A 15,000-nucleotide genomic window follows, 5' to 3' on the forward strand; every position below is an offset into this window, starting at 1 on the left:
GTTTTTCGGAATAAATTCAGCTCCCACGGGCACTGACATGACACGGCCGATGATTTACAGTACAAGCCCTGCCTGGTGACATGGTGAAATACAGCTTCTCTGCATCGGTACCGTGTGCGTTAAAGTGGGCGTGACAAGGTGTCACAGTGTAGTGGGGTTGAAGGTAGCATTGTTGGACAACGTCCGTTACCATTATCACTGCTCGTAGATTGCAGCATTACAAGCCCCGCCTCCTGAACCAAGTGTCTCCATTCATGAATTTCTTGACCTCCTTCCAGGATGCACTTCTGTACTGTACTGAACATTTAAATTTGACTGGGGCAACTTCTGCATTTCACAAGGGTATATTCCGAGAATGCTCCATATTGCAGTAACATGGATAAAATTTCATAACTTGACACTCAAAGAGTTTGGTGCTGATTAAACAAAACTTGACTAAAAGAGGATACATACAGTAAGGACATAATAAGATTAGGCCATAAAGGGCTACATAAAAGAATTGACTACAAAATGGTAGCAAATCTCCTAGGACAAGCCAACTGGTCTGTGTTACTCATACGCAATAATGGCATAATGGTTCTGTGGAATAAACCTGTGAACTAATGTAAAACAGCAACCCGCTATGGAGTGAATCATCCCCACATACTCAGGGCAGTTCCCAGGAAGCGTGGGAATAGGGGTTCGGAAAGCTAAATTCTATTCCAATTGAAAAAACATTGTTTTGTTATGATAGCGTTAGTATTCATATTGTACTATTATTCATGTCTGGCGTGGGTCAGACACGTGAAGTCCGCAACCTAAGTGAAGGAGCAGCAGTCCCAGAGAATACGAGAGGAAGAAGGAAAAAATACAGGGCGGCAATGGCCAGCGGACTGACCGAATGACTGAGCAGCTTCCAAAGTGGTTATGAAGGCGGATGAGCCACACCAACCTTCTCCGACCACATTAGGGGAACCTAATGGAACGGCTGGCTCCAGGAGACCTCGTCATCCATTATCTGCCCGTTGCCCCGCGCGACCAAATTGGCTCACTGTCTTGTGCACTGGCTGCAGTTCAGCTGTCATAAGCTACGTTTCACCCGCTCTCATTCTGTTGTTTTCCCTGCTGCCTTAATAAAAGATTACGCCCGTAGTCTGTGTCTGGTTCTTAAGATGGCCAAGCCTGTGTTACCTCAATGTGTCCTGTGGACACGCACCACTGCAAATCAAAGCAGAAGGAAACAAGTAAACAGCATGTTTGGGTACACATATGCACATCAAGGTCTGTGCACCACAACGACCGGACACTGGACAGTCTGACCATAGTGCGCCATCATCACAGACCACTTCCATCCACAGAACCATCAGGCAAGGCCCACCCATCGAGCCCTCTGTGATTTAATGGCCACTTAGCCGCTTCCTTAGCATGTGTTCATTAATGAGGGGATTACAGCCGTCTACTTTAAGCAAGTGTGTTAAGCAGTGAGTTTGCTTTGGCTTTTGACAGACCCCCATTGTAAAACGGGTAGCTGTGTGTGTCTGTGTGCGGTAATCAGGGACAGCTCCCAGGTCTGTAAAGCGGGCCCACGGTATGGAAAAAACTCTGCTTTATGTTTTGTTTTTTTTCCCAATACCCCCTCGGTGCTCTGTGATTTCAGCCCCCCCGCTTTGGGTTTCTTAAGCGCTCCGGTGAGACGTGCGGTCAAAACAACCAGCCAGTGTGGTGTGGAAATGACGGCATCCTCCGAGAGAATGAGAGTGCAAGGAGGCATGGGGGCCCGTCGAGACATACTAGACAGAATTTGCCCTCGCCGCTTGCTCAGTAAGCTGTCGCTAATCCCGGGTACTTACCAACACGTAGGACCCTATACACACTCATGCTGACTGCACCTTTTGTGTGGTCATCACACATGTAGAGAAAGTGTTTCTCTCGCCCGCGGTCAGGGGGGGCTGAACTGATTCAGGACATTCCCAGGGCTGGTGGAAAGTAGCAGGGACACAGCGAACAAGCTGGTGCATTGTGTACGTGTGTGCATGTGTGTCTGTACATTTGCATGTTTCTGGTGTTACAGAGCCCACGTCTTACTGGAGCGTAAGACGAAGCAGAATGCAAAAGGAGCGGCGCCAGTGTACGGCAATGAGACCCGACCCCCGTGTGAAAACACTGAACCAGTTTTCAGTTTGGCCGAGTGAGGATGAGCCTCTCAGTGCTTTTTTGGGGGGATTGGGGATTTAAACAATGAGACATAGTTGTTTAAACACCATCAGTAACAAGTAAACCCCATGTGAATATCGCCTTGTTAATATTTACTCTTTGTAAGAATAATACACAATCTGTGCAACGTTGCCATGGTCCAAACTGTTTGGATTGTCCTCTGAGTAAGGGAGGCTCTTGTGTGGACGCTGTAGACGTCCAAATTGCTTCTCTATAACCAGGCATCAGGCTATCTGCTTTAGCTGTATTACTCATGGAACAGGAAATAATGATGCCAAAGTCCATTAAGTAGGATGGCAGGACATCATATCAGCATTAATCTTCCATTTAGCAAAGCAGCCCTCCAGGGAGAGTGAGGAGAGGAGGGGGGGGGGGGGGGGGGGGGGAGAGACAGAGTGAGAGAGAGAGACAGAGAGAAAGACAGACAGAGCGAGAGGGACAGAGAAAGAGACACACACACACACACACATACTGATTACCAAATTATTTACTCTGACACGCACACCCTTGCAATCACACACACGCACGCACGCACGCACGCACGCACGCACGCACGCACGCACGCACACACACACACACACACACACACACACACACACACACACACACACACACACACACACACACACACACACACACACACACTAATAATGCTAACTAGTATGATTATCGACAGTTTGGAATGTAAGCTCAAATAAAAGCAGTGCTTTTATTATTTTACACATACAACAACCATTGACTACATGGGTGCTTTTAAAGCACCCATGTAGTCAATGGTTGTAGTCATGTAGTCAACAACCATTGACGTGGTCAATGGTTGTTGTATGTGTATCATAAGATATAGACATCCTACTGCACAATCAACTAAGACCTTTAACCAAACCAAAGAGGATCTATAGCGCCATCTTAAGTTCAAACCCTGATTTACAATAGCTGTCATAGTTTTTCCCGGAAGGACCTCTAATAACAAAAAACAATACATATTTTTTTTGTAAATTTAAACTATTTTTTACAACAATAATCGCTGTTTTTTTTTATTTACATCGATTTTCAAGCTTCCACATTTAGACGTTAATAATGCCGTTGGGCACGCTGTGACACGAGAGGTGGCCGGGCTGTTCGCCTGCTCAGAACCGCCAGGCAGAGTAGCAGTTGCTTAGCACGTAGGTTAGCACCGATAGCTACCAGTTCCTTATCATCTGGCCAGCCAAACCTCTTCCTTTTCCTCTAGTTTGGTGCTCAACGTATTCGCCACGATGTTCGAGGAAGCCAGCGAGGTGTTCGATAACATGTTTAAAACATCGTTTCCCTTGACTTTTATTGTATTTATTCCTGCGGTGCTGATTCTTGTGTCACCGCTCCCAGCTGAGGCGGCGCATGAATTCACTGTGTATCGCATGCAGCAGTACGACCTACAGGGGCAGCCGTACGGTGAGTCAAGTCGGGAATAATGTCAAAATAAAACGGAGATGTAATTAAAATCGGTTAGTAAAGTGTGTTCTAAATCCAATCGCTTGACGATACATGTCAAGGTAACCCAATGACAGCACGCATGCTAGCCGTAGCTCCTAGCCGCAGTAGCTGGGTAGGCTAGCTGGTGTTTCCTCATTGGCCCGTTCATTGATTCTGAATTGAACGCGATTTCCCTTCAAACAAACCAGTACAATGTACCCCTCTCAACCAACGACGTTACAAACATAGCATTTGTACGATAACGACATTTGAATGGACTTACTATAATACAAAATAGTCTATGCAGGTGTCTGTGTCCACTGGTGTAGCTAGATATGATGTATGGTTTTAATCGGCCCTTGCAAACCCAGGAGGTTTGAAAAGGTGAAAACAATATCCAGATGTACACATGCAATCCCGTTCACTGGCATTTGCGTTTACTAAATGCAGGGCCCTGTCTAGTGTTGTCATATTGATGTTGGTTCAAACAGTGTACCGGTGTAATGTTGATAAAAAAATAAAGCCAAAAATAAGGGAATATTTTTAATTTATTTGTATAACTTTGTTCACTAACCTGGTGTCTCAAACTTGTTTACCACTAGGTACCAGGAATGCCATCTTGAACACAGAGGCCCGTTCTGTGGAGGCAGAGGTCCTAAGTCGTCGCTGTGTTATTATGCGGCTGGTGGACTTCTCATATGAGAAGTACCAGAAAGCCCTGCGCCAGTCGGCTGGGGCTGTGGTGATAATCCTGCCAAAGAACATGTCTACTATGCCTCAAGACATAGTACAAGTAATTATGCCCTTCACTATCCCCGTTTAACCGTTGTAATATTGTACATGGATCCAAACACACACTCACTTTTTTCTAAAATATTTCTAGTAGTAGTAGGTAGGCTTATGTTAATTTAAACACAATTTATTGAGACTCCTCATGCTAGTACTTGCTTATTTTAATTGTCAGCGGTAAAAGTAATGATAACGTGGAAAAGTGCTTACCTGTGTACGCTACTTATTTTCTACGGTGAAGCCAGTCTACCCGTGCTTCAACTCTATATATGAAGGATAAACGCATGCAGGAAGTGCTGCTTGCATTGCAGAGTACTTTGACACAATGAGTGGAGTGATCCCACCCTAGTTAAGACCTTGCTCTCTCACTTTGGTCCACTGTAGCAGTTCATGGAGCTGGAGCCAGAGATGCTGGCCACAGAGACCATTGTCCCGGTGTACTTTGCACTGGAGGACGAAGAGCTGCTGTCCATCTACACCCAGACCCTGACATCCTCCCCCACCCAAGGGTCCTCCACCGCTGCAGAAGGTATGTATGCATGTCTTGGATCGTACTCATTCTCGTTAAAGGCCGGCTAATGTTTGCAATTTATGAATTCCAAATGAAGAAGTATTTGTCTTAAGGTGAAATGTGTGTATTCTGTCGCCGTGTTACTTAAGTTTGAATGGATATGATGGTTTTTGATTAAATGGTCATTCAAATGTGTTCATATGGTGTATCTTAAGTTCTAAGAGCACAAAGACCGGAGGAAAACGGGATGCTGGTTTTTGACAGCCATCCATTTTATTCACTGCAGTGCTGCTGCATACTGCCACAGCCAACGGCTTCCAGATGGTGACCAGTGGGGCCCAGAGCAAAGCCATCAGTGACTGGGCCATCACTAGTCTAGAGGTGAGAAACAATGCTAGTATGTTCCCGCCTGATACGGTTACTAGTTTGGGAAGGTCCCAGTCAGGGATTTTTACAACGAAGCCATCCAACAGCTACTGTGGACAACGTTAATGGGGTAGCAGAACCCATTTCCTTGATGAGTTATTACAATGGCCATGTCTATTGTTATTTCTTTCAAACAAAAAAAGTGTTGGACAATTACAAAGAGTGTGTGGGGGCATTGTGTGTTGATCTGAGCAGGGACTTAAACCCAGAGTGAATGAATGGGTTTAGTCACTGTGCAGGGGATTAGAGGATGCCCACTGAGGATTTCCACACATGCCTGGGAGTGCCCCCGCAACAAGCACGCAAAAGCTTTACTTAATGCTGTTTCTGGTGGCTACTATTGCTAGCTAATGTATGTCATGCATATTAACAAGTTCTCAATCTCTTTGTTATAGAAAACACAAATTTTAAATAAGCTGATGTTACCTGGTAACTGTAACTTTATTTTATTCTCCTCATATCCACTATTTAGACTTGAAGCAAATGTTTTCAGGCTTTAAGAGCATAATATGGGTGCCGTCTCCCTGTGCCACAGCTCTAGTTCTTAACACGCGTGTCCTCTTGTCCCTCAGGGGCGTCTGGCCGGGGTCGGAGGAGAAGACCTGCCCACCATCGTGCTGGTCGCTCACTACGACGCGTTCGGCGTGGCTCCGGTACGGATCATTCCTCCCAAACCATATACAGTGCTGGCGGTGTACAGTATAAATGTGACAAACGAGAGAGAGTTGAATAAGTAAGGGATAATGTATAGAACGCCGGACATTTTCGGGAACTAAGCCCAGACAGGGCGAACCGGACACCGATGCAAACCGGAGGTGTCTTGCTTCACCCTGAAGGGGCTTATTTTAGATAATGACCGGCGATGTTCTATAATTATCCCGCTCATTACACGGTTACTTGCCAAAAATAACTTTTTTCTTTTCTTTTTTTTTTTTGCAATTAACATTCGTAGTGTTGATCAGCAGAGAAATAGTCCACTGGGGTTGATAAGTTACCGGACTACTTGCGGAGTGATACGAAAGATGTGAAAAAATCCACTTTCCTTGACAGCGGTCATTATATGCTTAGCAACAGTCATTAATTAATAATTCACCACCGGAAGGCCCATGCAAGTGAACGGAGCGTACCACAGCATTGAGAAGAGCCGTGTAATAAATGTTATTAAGGAGCAGTTGACGCTGCAGTTAATCTAAATAACGTCACAATGTATGACAGTAAAGGTAATGTGGGTTTTGTCCGTTGCACAGTGGCTGTCCTATGGAGCAGACTCCAACGGCAGTGGAGTGTCCATGCTGCTGGAGCTGGCCCGCCTCTTCTCCAGGCTGTACACCTACAAGAGGACCCACGCTGGGTAGGTGCTGCTCAGGCGCTGGCCGCCCTCTATGGCTCATTGCTGTCTTTAGAAGCCCTGGGTGGATGAGATTATGATAACACTGGGAGGACCGACTGTACTGAATCAATTGCATGTGTCAAGTTTTGTGTTTGTTTGAATAGTGAACCTAATGGAACACGTGAAGTGGTTAAAGCCTACATGTTTAATGTTGTATATGCTTGCTTAATAATAAATGTGTAGTTGCTGTGTTGCCAGGGTTACTTTCTATGTTTTCTTTTCTTTTTTTTTGCTTCAAAAAAACTTTTCAACATTAAATAAGCACATTCATTCCCAAATTTGTTATTGACCATTTCTGTGCATATGTATATACTGGTAATGGATTGATTTGGTACTCACCGGCATCCTACTTTATTTGACGAGGTCTGCACAGTATCCCGTATACAACTATGGACAGACTTACTGTAAGGGAATCTTTCAGCGTGGATCTTCTAACCCTGCTGTATTGGAGACCTATACCATGTGGGTTGTAGTTTATTGTCTGCCGTAGATAACCAAGTTCTCCTTGTTCTGTGTTCAGGTACAACCTGCTGTTCTTCGTCTCTGGTGGCGGGAAGTTCAACTACCAGGGAACTAAGCGTTGGCTAGAGGACAACTTGGACCACACAGGTATGCAGGCAGAACTCCACCCCTCCCTGGACACGATGTTCAATCCTCCCAACACATGTTCACCCACTTCATTGATCCACAAGCTAGGCAAAAATGTGTTTTTATTATTATTCTTTTTTTTCTCCTCATGAGCTTCACTGGAATACATTTTAAATATTCAACAACTATTTACAATTAAGAAAAACATTGTGCACATATGTTTCATGGAAGAGGAACGTAGTAGGAGTAGTAGCAGCAGCCGAAGTAGTAGTAGTAGTAGTAGTAGTAGTAGCCGTAGTAGTAGTAGTAGTAGTTCTTTGTTGTTGTGCTATTGGGCCAGTTCTCAGGCATACGATTTCAGGAACACGGTTGTGCAACACGTCTTTGAGGAAATAAACTGTGGTAGAAAGTCATTTCCGTTTCACGGTGGCCTTCATTTTGCAAACTCAGCGCAGACTTCTTTCTTTGTGGGCCGGAACATGCAGGTTAAGCTTTAAGCATGTTAATGTTAAATTGTGTCCTTTTTTGTTGGAAAATGTCACACAATTTGATTGGATTATTTTGGATAATTTATTTCTATGTAGGAATATATCCATGGCTCAACCAATTTACTAAGAATGAATGATGAGCAATGATGTATTCTTTTAAGTCAATCTAAAGCTAAATAAAGTTCCCTTTAGTTTACAGTATTGATAGTATGACCATACTTGTTCAGGAATGGGCACTCCAGTGGTGCACCGGGTAGAGCGTGTACCATTTAGGCTCAGTCCTGATCGCAGCGACCCCGGTTTGATTCCTGCCGTGGTCCTTTATCTCACTAACTATCTCACTCTATAATGAGACATAATGAAAGCTAATTAAATAATAAAACAACTTGTTGTCTGTACCCTTGCTTCCTGTTGTCCATAACAGAGAATCTTCCGGCGTGGACATAGAGCATTGCGTCTAAAATGGAGGCCTGACCATAGTCTGGTCGTGGCCTTAAAGGCATGACGCTACACTTCTCCTATACTATTCAGCACTAACACTGAGGGGCCCTTACCCTAACACATTAAGGAGTAGGTAGGGGTCAGGCATCTCGCTCAACGATGCCCACAGGATGTGCTGTATAGCTCTTCTCTTGTACCTTAAATCCTCATTTTAAACCTTGCCCATTCCTCCTGATTCATCCCCCTGGCTCTCTGTGCCCCCCCAGACTCCAGCCTGCTGCAGGACAACGTTGCGTTTGTGCTGTGTCTGGACACCCTGGGGAACGGCGACAAGCTGCACCTCCACGTGTCCAAGCCCCCCAAGGAGGGAACCCCCCAGCACGCCCTGCTCAGGGAGCTGGAGTCGGTGAGGAGAACAGGCCTGTTGGACGGCGTCAGCCACTACTGTAGTCTGCCCGGATACACGTCACCAAGGGCTGTGGGCCGTCGGTGTGCAGCTGTTGATGATGACGTAACCTGGGATATGACCAAACAAACAAATATTGTTGTTGTTTTTTTTTGGTAAAAAAAATAATATAGAATTTGTCATTTTCCGAACCAAAGCAAAGTTATCCTCGTAGTAAACGGGGTGGAAAAATGTCTTTGCTAAAGCCGTTAATATGAAGTAGAGTTTCAGTGGTTGTCAGTGGTTGCGGTTCTTTAACAGATGGTGTCCATTGCACCAATGCAACCCTTTTGGAATGGACACAAGTGAGTGTTTCCTTTTAGTATCGTACCTTTAAATATAAATAGACGTTTTAATCAGCATGTCTTTCCCACCAATGAAGAAATGGACGGTAGAATACAATATTCCTTTTTTCATTTTTTTTCTTGAACATGTTAAAAAATAATACATACAAAATGAGCAATAAAATGCAAGAAATAAAAACAAACAAACGGGATCTTCAGGATCCTAAGCAACAAATACAAATACTCAAATCATACATCTCATGTTCAAACGACATGGAAGGAATCAAAAACTACAATCAACTAGAGCCTGACCGCTACACTATTTTTTTATTTATTTTTTTGGCCTAGTAAATAAAAAGTCATATCTCGATCCATGTTTTTTTCCGATGTGGTCGCCCCCCAGGTGGTGGCCAGCCAGTACCCGGAGCTCACGTTCTCCATGGTGCACAAGAAGATCAACCTGGCCGACGACACGCTGGCCTGGGAGCACGAGCGCTTCGGCATCCGCCGGCTGCCCGCCTTCACGCTGTCCCACCTGCCCTCGCACCGCCTGGCCCAGCGCTCCAGCATCATGGACGTGCGGTCAGTGTCCCCCTCCTCTCGCCACGGAGCGGGAGCGCCCCCTGCTGGGTGGGTCCCTCTACTACACACGCCTTGCGAGAGCATGGCGGGGGGCTGACGGTGGCGGCTCTTGTCTTTGTTGTTTCGTAGTCCCCCCCCCCCCCCCCACCCCCCTCCTCCCCTGAGAAGTCTCAGTCTGTCTGTCTTGTCCCCAACCCCCACCCTCCCTTGTCTTGTGGATCATCCGAAGAAATGGTTTGAACGACGTGGTCTTTATTTAAAATGCAAGGAATCTCACACAGAAAATAGGATTTGGCAGAAGCCATGACACTGCTGTGCTGTGTTGCTATAGCGCCAGGAGATGGGAACAGCTGTTGTCAGAAGAGTTGATTGGATATTAATCTGGGGCTGATCAATGAGGGTGGGGGTCCATATTGAAGCAGTGATTTCAAAATGCAATGAAAACAAAGCCTTAAGCCACAGAACCAGATATTTGCCTTGGTGATTATGGTTTTGGAATTTTGTCAGATCTGGGAAGCCCATGGCTATGTGGGAGTCAGATCTTTGATTGGCCGACCAGTGTCGTAAGAGCTCCTTCCTGTTCCTTCCATTCACCTCTACCTTTCCCTGTGTGTGTGTGTGTGTGTGTGTGTGTGTGTGTGTGTGTGTGTGTGTGTGTGTGTGTGTGTGTGTGTGTGTGTGTGTGTGTGTGTGTGTGTGTGTGTGTGTGGAGCATCAAATACTGAGCACCATTTTTCTATGTTGGGCTTCTTGCATTTCAACCTGCCAGAGAAGCAGGTCTTTTGCAGGATTTCACTCTTTTGTTCTGGGTGATCTAGACGGAACCTATTCTATTTTTCTTTTTCACCTGCTTGCAAAATGTCCCTTCCCGTCTGCCTTGTGTTGATATTCGTGTGTGTGTGTGTGTGTGTAGGCCTCACGTTGACCTGAGGAAGCTGAGCAGGAACACCAAGGTGGTGGCGGAGGCGCTGGCCAGAGTCATCTACAACCTGACGGAGAAGGTGAATGCAGAGGTACTAGTTCGGTTCACCACACTGACATCACTTCAACATGGGTAGTCCCCACGTGTTGGTTGACCGTCTCCTCCTCTCTCCGCCCAGGGTGTCCCCGAGGACCTCCAGATCTTCACTGAGCAGATGGTAAGCGAGCTGCACCCCCCCCCCCCCACCCCACCCTCCGACACTTACTCGTGCTGCTCATTTCTACATAAGAGTACAGTTGTTCCGATACCACTATCTTAAATCCATCCAATCCTGCCTAAAATGCGGTATCGGCCGATACTCAAGTTCAGGTATCAGTATCGGGAAGGAAAAAATGGTATCGGAGCATCTCTACATAAGAGCCTCCAGTGACATGTATCCATGGCCATAAAGCCGTGGGTACAGGTCACTGGAGTCGGTACGGAAGCGCCTCCAGTGACCCGTCCCCATGGCTCTGCGCTCTGACGCGCTCCGGTCCTCCCTCCCTCCAGCAGGTGCAGGAGGAGCAGCTGTCGTCGGTGGTGGACTGGCTGACGGCCCAGCCCCGCGCCGCCCAGCTCCTGGACAAGGACAGCAGCGTGGTCTCCACCCTCGAGCACCAGCTGGGCCGCTACCTGAAGGACGTGAAGAGGCACTACGTCAAGGCAGACAAGAGGTCACCACCACAGCCTCTGTTTGGACTCCCATCATGCTGATGGTCCGAGTGTCACACAAAGCCTAGATGAGAAGTGTTTCTTGTTCGGCTTCCTTCAGTGATTTAACTTTTAGATTTTTTTTGTTTTTCTCTCTCAGGGATCCCGAGTTTGTGTTCTACGATCAGCTGAAACAACAAATGAATGCTTACAGGTAGGGGTTTGGATGGCCTTTGAATGATTATACAGGCTTGACCAATTGATTTGCCAACAGCTTTGTGCGTGGCACCCATCTTCCACAGGTTAAAAGTCCTCTTTTTAAGTTGGCCTGGTCTGTAAATCCCTTTTATTCTCGTTGTCTGTTTCAGAGTAAAGCCTGCCATTTTTGACCTGCTGCTGGCGTTCTGTATAGCAGCCTATCTGGGAGTTATGTATCTGGCCATCCAGGTAGGTCTACTGAGCACTTCAGCTTGTTTTACAGGTCATAATCCTTTAATAGCCACCATTGCAATTCTTTCAGTCAAGCGTTAGTTAACATGGGTATTTATGTCAAAGTAGTGCTTTTTTGCAACACAGTACTTTTTTTTTTAATCGCTGTAGGCACACTGACATTTCAAACTAAATTACTTCACAATTTATAAAAAAAAAAAATCAGTCAAAAGTCACTCATTCCACCTCTTTCTCCTCGGTCCTTTCCAGAACTTCGGCCTCCTCTACAGTGTCATCCGTAAAGTCACTCAGCCCAAGACCAAGACCCACTAGACCCCCCCTCCCCCCCGCTCCCCCCCCCCGCTCACACTCCCACTCTGAGCTCCGGCCAATAAGAACCTGCCGGGCCATGCAGCTGTGTTTGTATGTACTTCGGTAGGTGTGTGTGTGTGTGTGTGTGTGTGTGTGTGTGTGTGTGTGTGTGTGTGTGTGTGTAAGGGAGAGAGACTGCCTGATGTTTTTTTGAACCAACATTGTCATTACCCTCTCGCTGCTGAATTTAACCCATTTTTAAAAAACATTAACACTTGGGGGATCATTTTTTAAGAAAAATGCCAAGATTTATTTTTCTCCCCGTCTTCCTGCCTTTTTTTTTTTTTTTTTTTCTGTTTTCTATCTTTTTTTTTTTTTTAAACAACCAGTTTTGAGTAATCAATAAATCACCCATCGCACTCGGCCTCGGGTGTCTGTCTGTGCAGTCGGTCAAACGGTCAGATGTACCATGAGACGGTTGGGGACAGGCCGAGTCCTGGTCCCCTCCTGTGAGGTCTCTCCCTGGTCCCCCTGGTGCGTTGATGGGAGGGGCAGGCCGGTGCAGGCTGGCCGATAACACTGCTCTCAGTGCCTGAGTGTTACTCTGCCAAACCGAACTGGGGGGGGCTCAGGCTTCATCGGGCAGCTAGAGGGAGATTTGAGTTCTTTGGGCGTCAGAAGTCGCCCTGTACCCTGTATTGAAATGTTGTCACATTCGTAACACTCGGTAATGACTTAATTTTTTTTTTTTAAGGATGGTTTAACTTATCGGAAGGCCTGTCCGAATTAATGTGAAGATTGTGTGTAGATAACCTGGCTTGATTGCCTTTTTTTAGTACGCTTAAACATTTGGAGCGGTTATGATGATATGCTAATGATTTTCCTTGTTCTCCTCCTGTATGAATTTAAATCCCATTTTTGAATACGATTTCGGTAAAAAATAAATAATGCAAAAAATAAGAACAATTATTTGATAATTTGACAAACATCGGAGACCTTTGTTGCACATAATGTTTGTTTTTTCTCACTAATGTTTTTTAAAAATTGTAAATTCATACTAATGATACTACTCTACTCCTAAATCCTGCAGTCTGCGATCTCGCTGGGCTGTTAATGGTTAATGATCATGGCCACTTGTCCTTGTCAGCCCATGCATGTGTTGGACGTGGGGCATTCTCTCACAGTGCCACCATAACACTGTAGGACATGAGGAGCCAAGCCCAAAGGCCAGGCCATGTGGAATGTCATTGTGATCCAATTCCTCATGTTATTGCTGGAGGCGTCACTATCGGTATCAGATTAGACTATGTTCAGGTCAAGACGTTTTGGTGACAACCATTGTTTTACTGCATTCGATTAAATCTGTGTTCCCTGATCTTGTCGAGAATGCATATTGCTTGCTAGCGATAGTACCGTACCTATTCCATGTCAGTGCATGATCTGTCTGTCCCCCCAGTCCCTATTTACAATCATGGTAACGATGAAAAAGGACTTGTGTAAATGAGTTACCTACCTACCAAGGGAAATGCTGTGTGTGTGTGGGATGACTTTCTATGACTTTTAATTTATTGAAGCAGTCGATGCTGGATGTGAGCACTGATTTGATCTCTCCTGTTATGTGCGTGTCTTAAGCTGTTGCCATGTGATCCTGAAAATGACCGTTACATAATACTTTCAACTAAAATAAATTTGGTGAAATAAATCTGCGATGCAAAGGATTGGCTGTAATTTACATAATTATTTTTATTTGATGAAGGGGCACATGATACAATAACACTGGTTGAATGGAATTATTAAAACTATGTTAAAAAATGAAATAAAACATTGATAAGTACCAGTGGTCAGAGATTTAGAAAGGGGTGAGATTCAAACAAGATCAGAGAAAGAAAACGAGCAAATGGTTGATTTTTACAGTGTACCAATGGTCCAGAGCAACAAATCCTGTATCTTTAAAATTACAACCCTAACACAGTTAACTCTCAAATGTGATTACAAAAGTTCCACAATTATTCCAATTTACTGAGATTGTGAGTTACTAGTAAACAAAAAACAATAAATTACAGTGCAATTTATAAAATAAAATAAAAACTGCAGGAAATAACCGCCCATATTTTCAACAACCTCTACCCCGCCCTTTCCGCTAGGTCCCAGAAAAACACCAAGATTATAATTGAATGGACGTTTTTGGCACAATCTAAAAAACATTAATTAAAATGCATCTCACAGCATCCCCCACATGAAAATAGATCAGCCAAATAAATCACGGAAACATTAACCTAATATCGATCCAGTGCACATCATTTCATTTTTTTTGTAGTTTCACAATTTTCCCTTTAGGGGACTGATAAGATTTATTTTCGCAAGGTGCATTCGGACGGTTTCCGATGGAAACTTGTCAAATTCAACAAACCAGTCGTGGATGCAGTTAATGCAAATCAAGGCCATCGCTATCATGACAGACGGGGGGAGATATGGACGGAGTGGGAGGGGGCTAAGTTACTTGGTGATTGAACGTACCATGGAAGGTTTCCTTGGGGGACCAGGGACGTCAAATCTCCATCGCGGGTCATTCATGTTTACAACACTCATCTCTTCCCCCTGTCCCGAACGCTTCTTTTGCAGTGAAATAATACTAATTCAACCATGGATAAAGTTGTCATTAAAGTATGCCTTTTAAAAAAGGCATACTGCAAGAAAATCATTATGGAGTTTAACAGCCTGGAAAAGAGTTCAGTTCATTTCAAGCCCCCTGAGGCGAGAATGTTAACTTAGTAAAAATCAGTAGTCCATAGTTATATTACAAACAGTAATTGTATGCCTTCAGGGAGTGATTAAGTCTCGTTTCAACTTATAATACACAATTATGCATAGCACCACGTGCTGCAAAAGGTGTCGACAGAGGGCTCAACGTTTTGACGCCATACACAAGAGTAGCGTAAAGGAAACTCGTTCGAGGCTAAAGCAGGAATAGGACTCGGTGATCAAAATGAATCGAAAACAAATCTAAAGTGATTCCAACAAAAACAAAACAAGGTGACTACCTAGTCCCTCGGGATCC

At 44.9% G+C, this 15,000-nt stretch overlaps 1 protein-coding gene across 2 annotated transcripts in view; it reads left to right on the top strand.

Annotated features, from left to right (window-relative positions):
• The first annotated feature begins 3,331 nt into the window (after positions 1-3,331).
• Positions 3,332-15,000, top strand: part of ncln (nicalin) — a 13,667-nt gene continuing 1,998 nt past the window's right edge. The window contains exons 1-15 of one of the 2 annotated variants that reach the window (XM_084473315.1): positions 3,332-3,624; positions 4,248-4,438; positions 4,819-4,963; positions 5,232-5,326; positions 5,944-6,024; positions 6,619-6,722; positions 7,282-7,370; positions 8,545-8,684; positions 9,411-9,589; positions 10,503-10,602; positions 10,690-10,728; positions 11,061-11,224; positions 11,362-11,415; positions 11,570-11,648; positions 11,901-15,000. The exon at positions 11,901-15,000 is cut by the window's right edge and continues 1,998 nt beyond it. In XM_084473315.1, the coding sequence (XP_084329441.1) occupies positions 3,450-3,624; positions 4,248-4,438; positions 4,819-4,963; positions 5,232-5,326; positions 5,944-6,024; positions 6,619-6,722; positions 7,282-7,370; positions 8,545-8,684; positions 9,411-9,589; positions 10,503-10,602; positions 10,690-10,728; positions 11,061-11,224; positions 11,362-11,415; positions 11,570-11,648; positions 11,901-11,963 (1,698 nt within the window). In that variant the 5' untranslated portion in view covers positions 3,332-3,449 and the 3' untranslated portion in view covers positions 11,964-15,000. Of the gene's footprint in view, positions 3,625-4,247; positions 4,439-4,818; positions 4,964-5,231; positions 5,327-5,943; positions 6,025-6,618; positions 6,723-7,281; positions 7,371-8,544; positions 8,685-9,410; positions 9,638-10,502; positions 10,603-10,689; positions 10,729-11,060; positions 11,225-11,361; positions 11,416-11,569; positions 11,649-11,900 lie in introns of both variants that reach the window. The other variant, XM_084473314.1, reaches the window with a different exon arrangement.

Source organism: Micromesistius poutassou, assembly GCF_964030765.1.
Source record: "Micromesistius poutassou genome assembly, chromosome: 9".
Taxonomy (NCBI): Eukaryota; Metazoa; Chordata; class Actinopteri; order Gadiformes; family Gadidae; genus Micromesistius; species Micromesistius poutassou.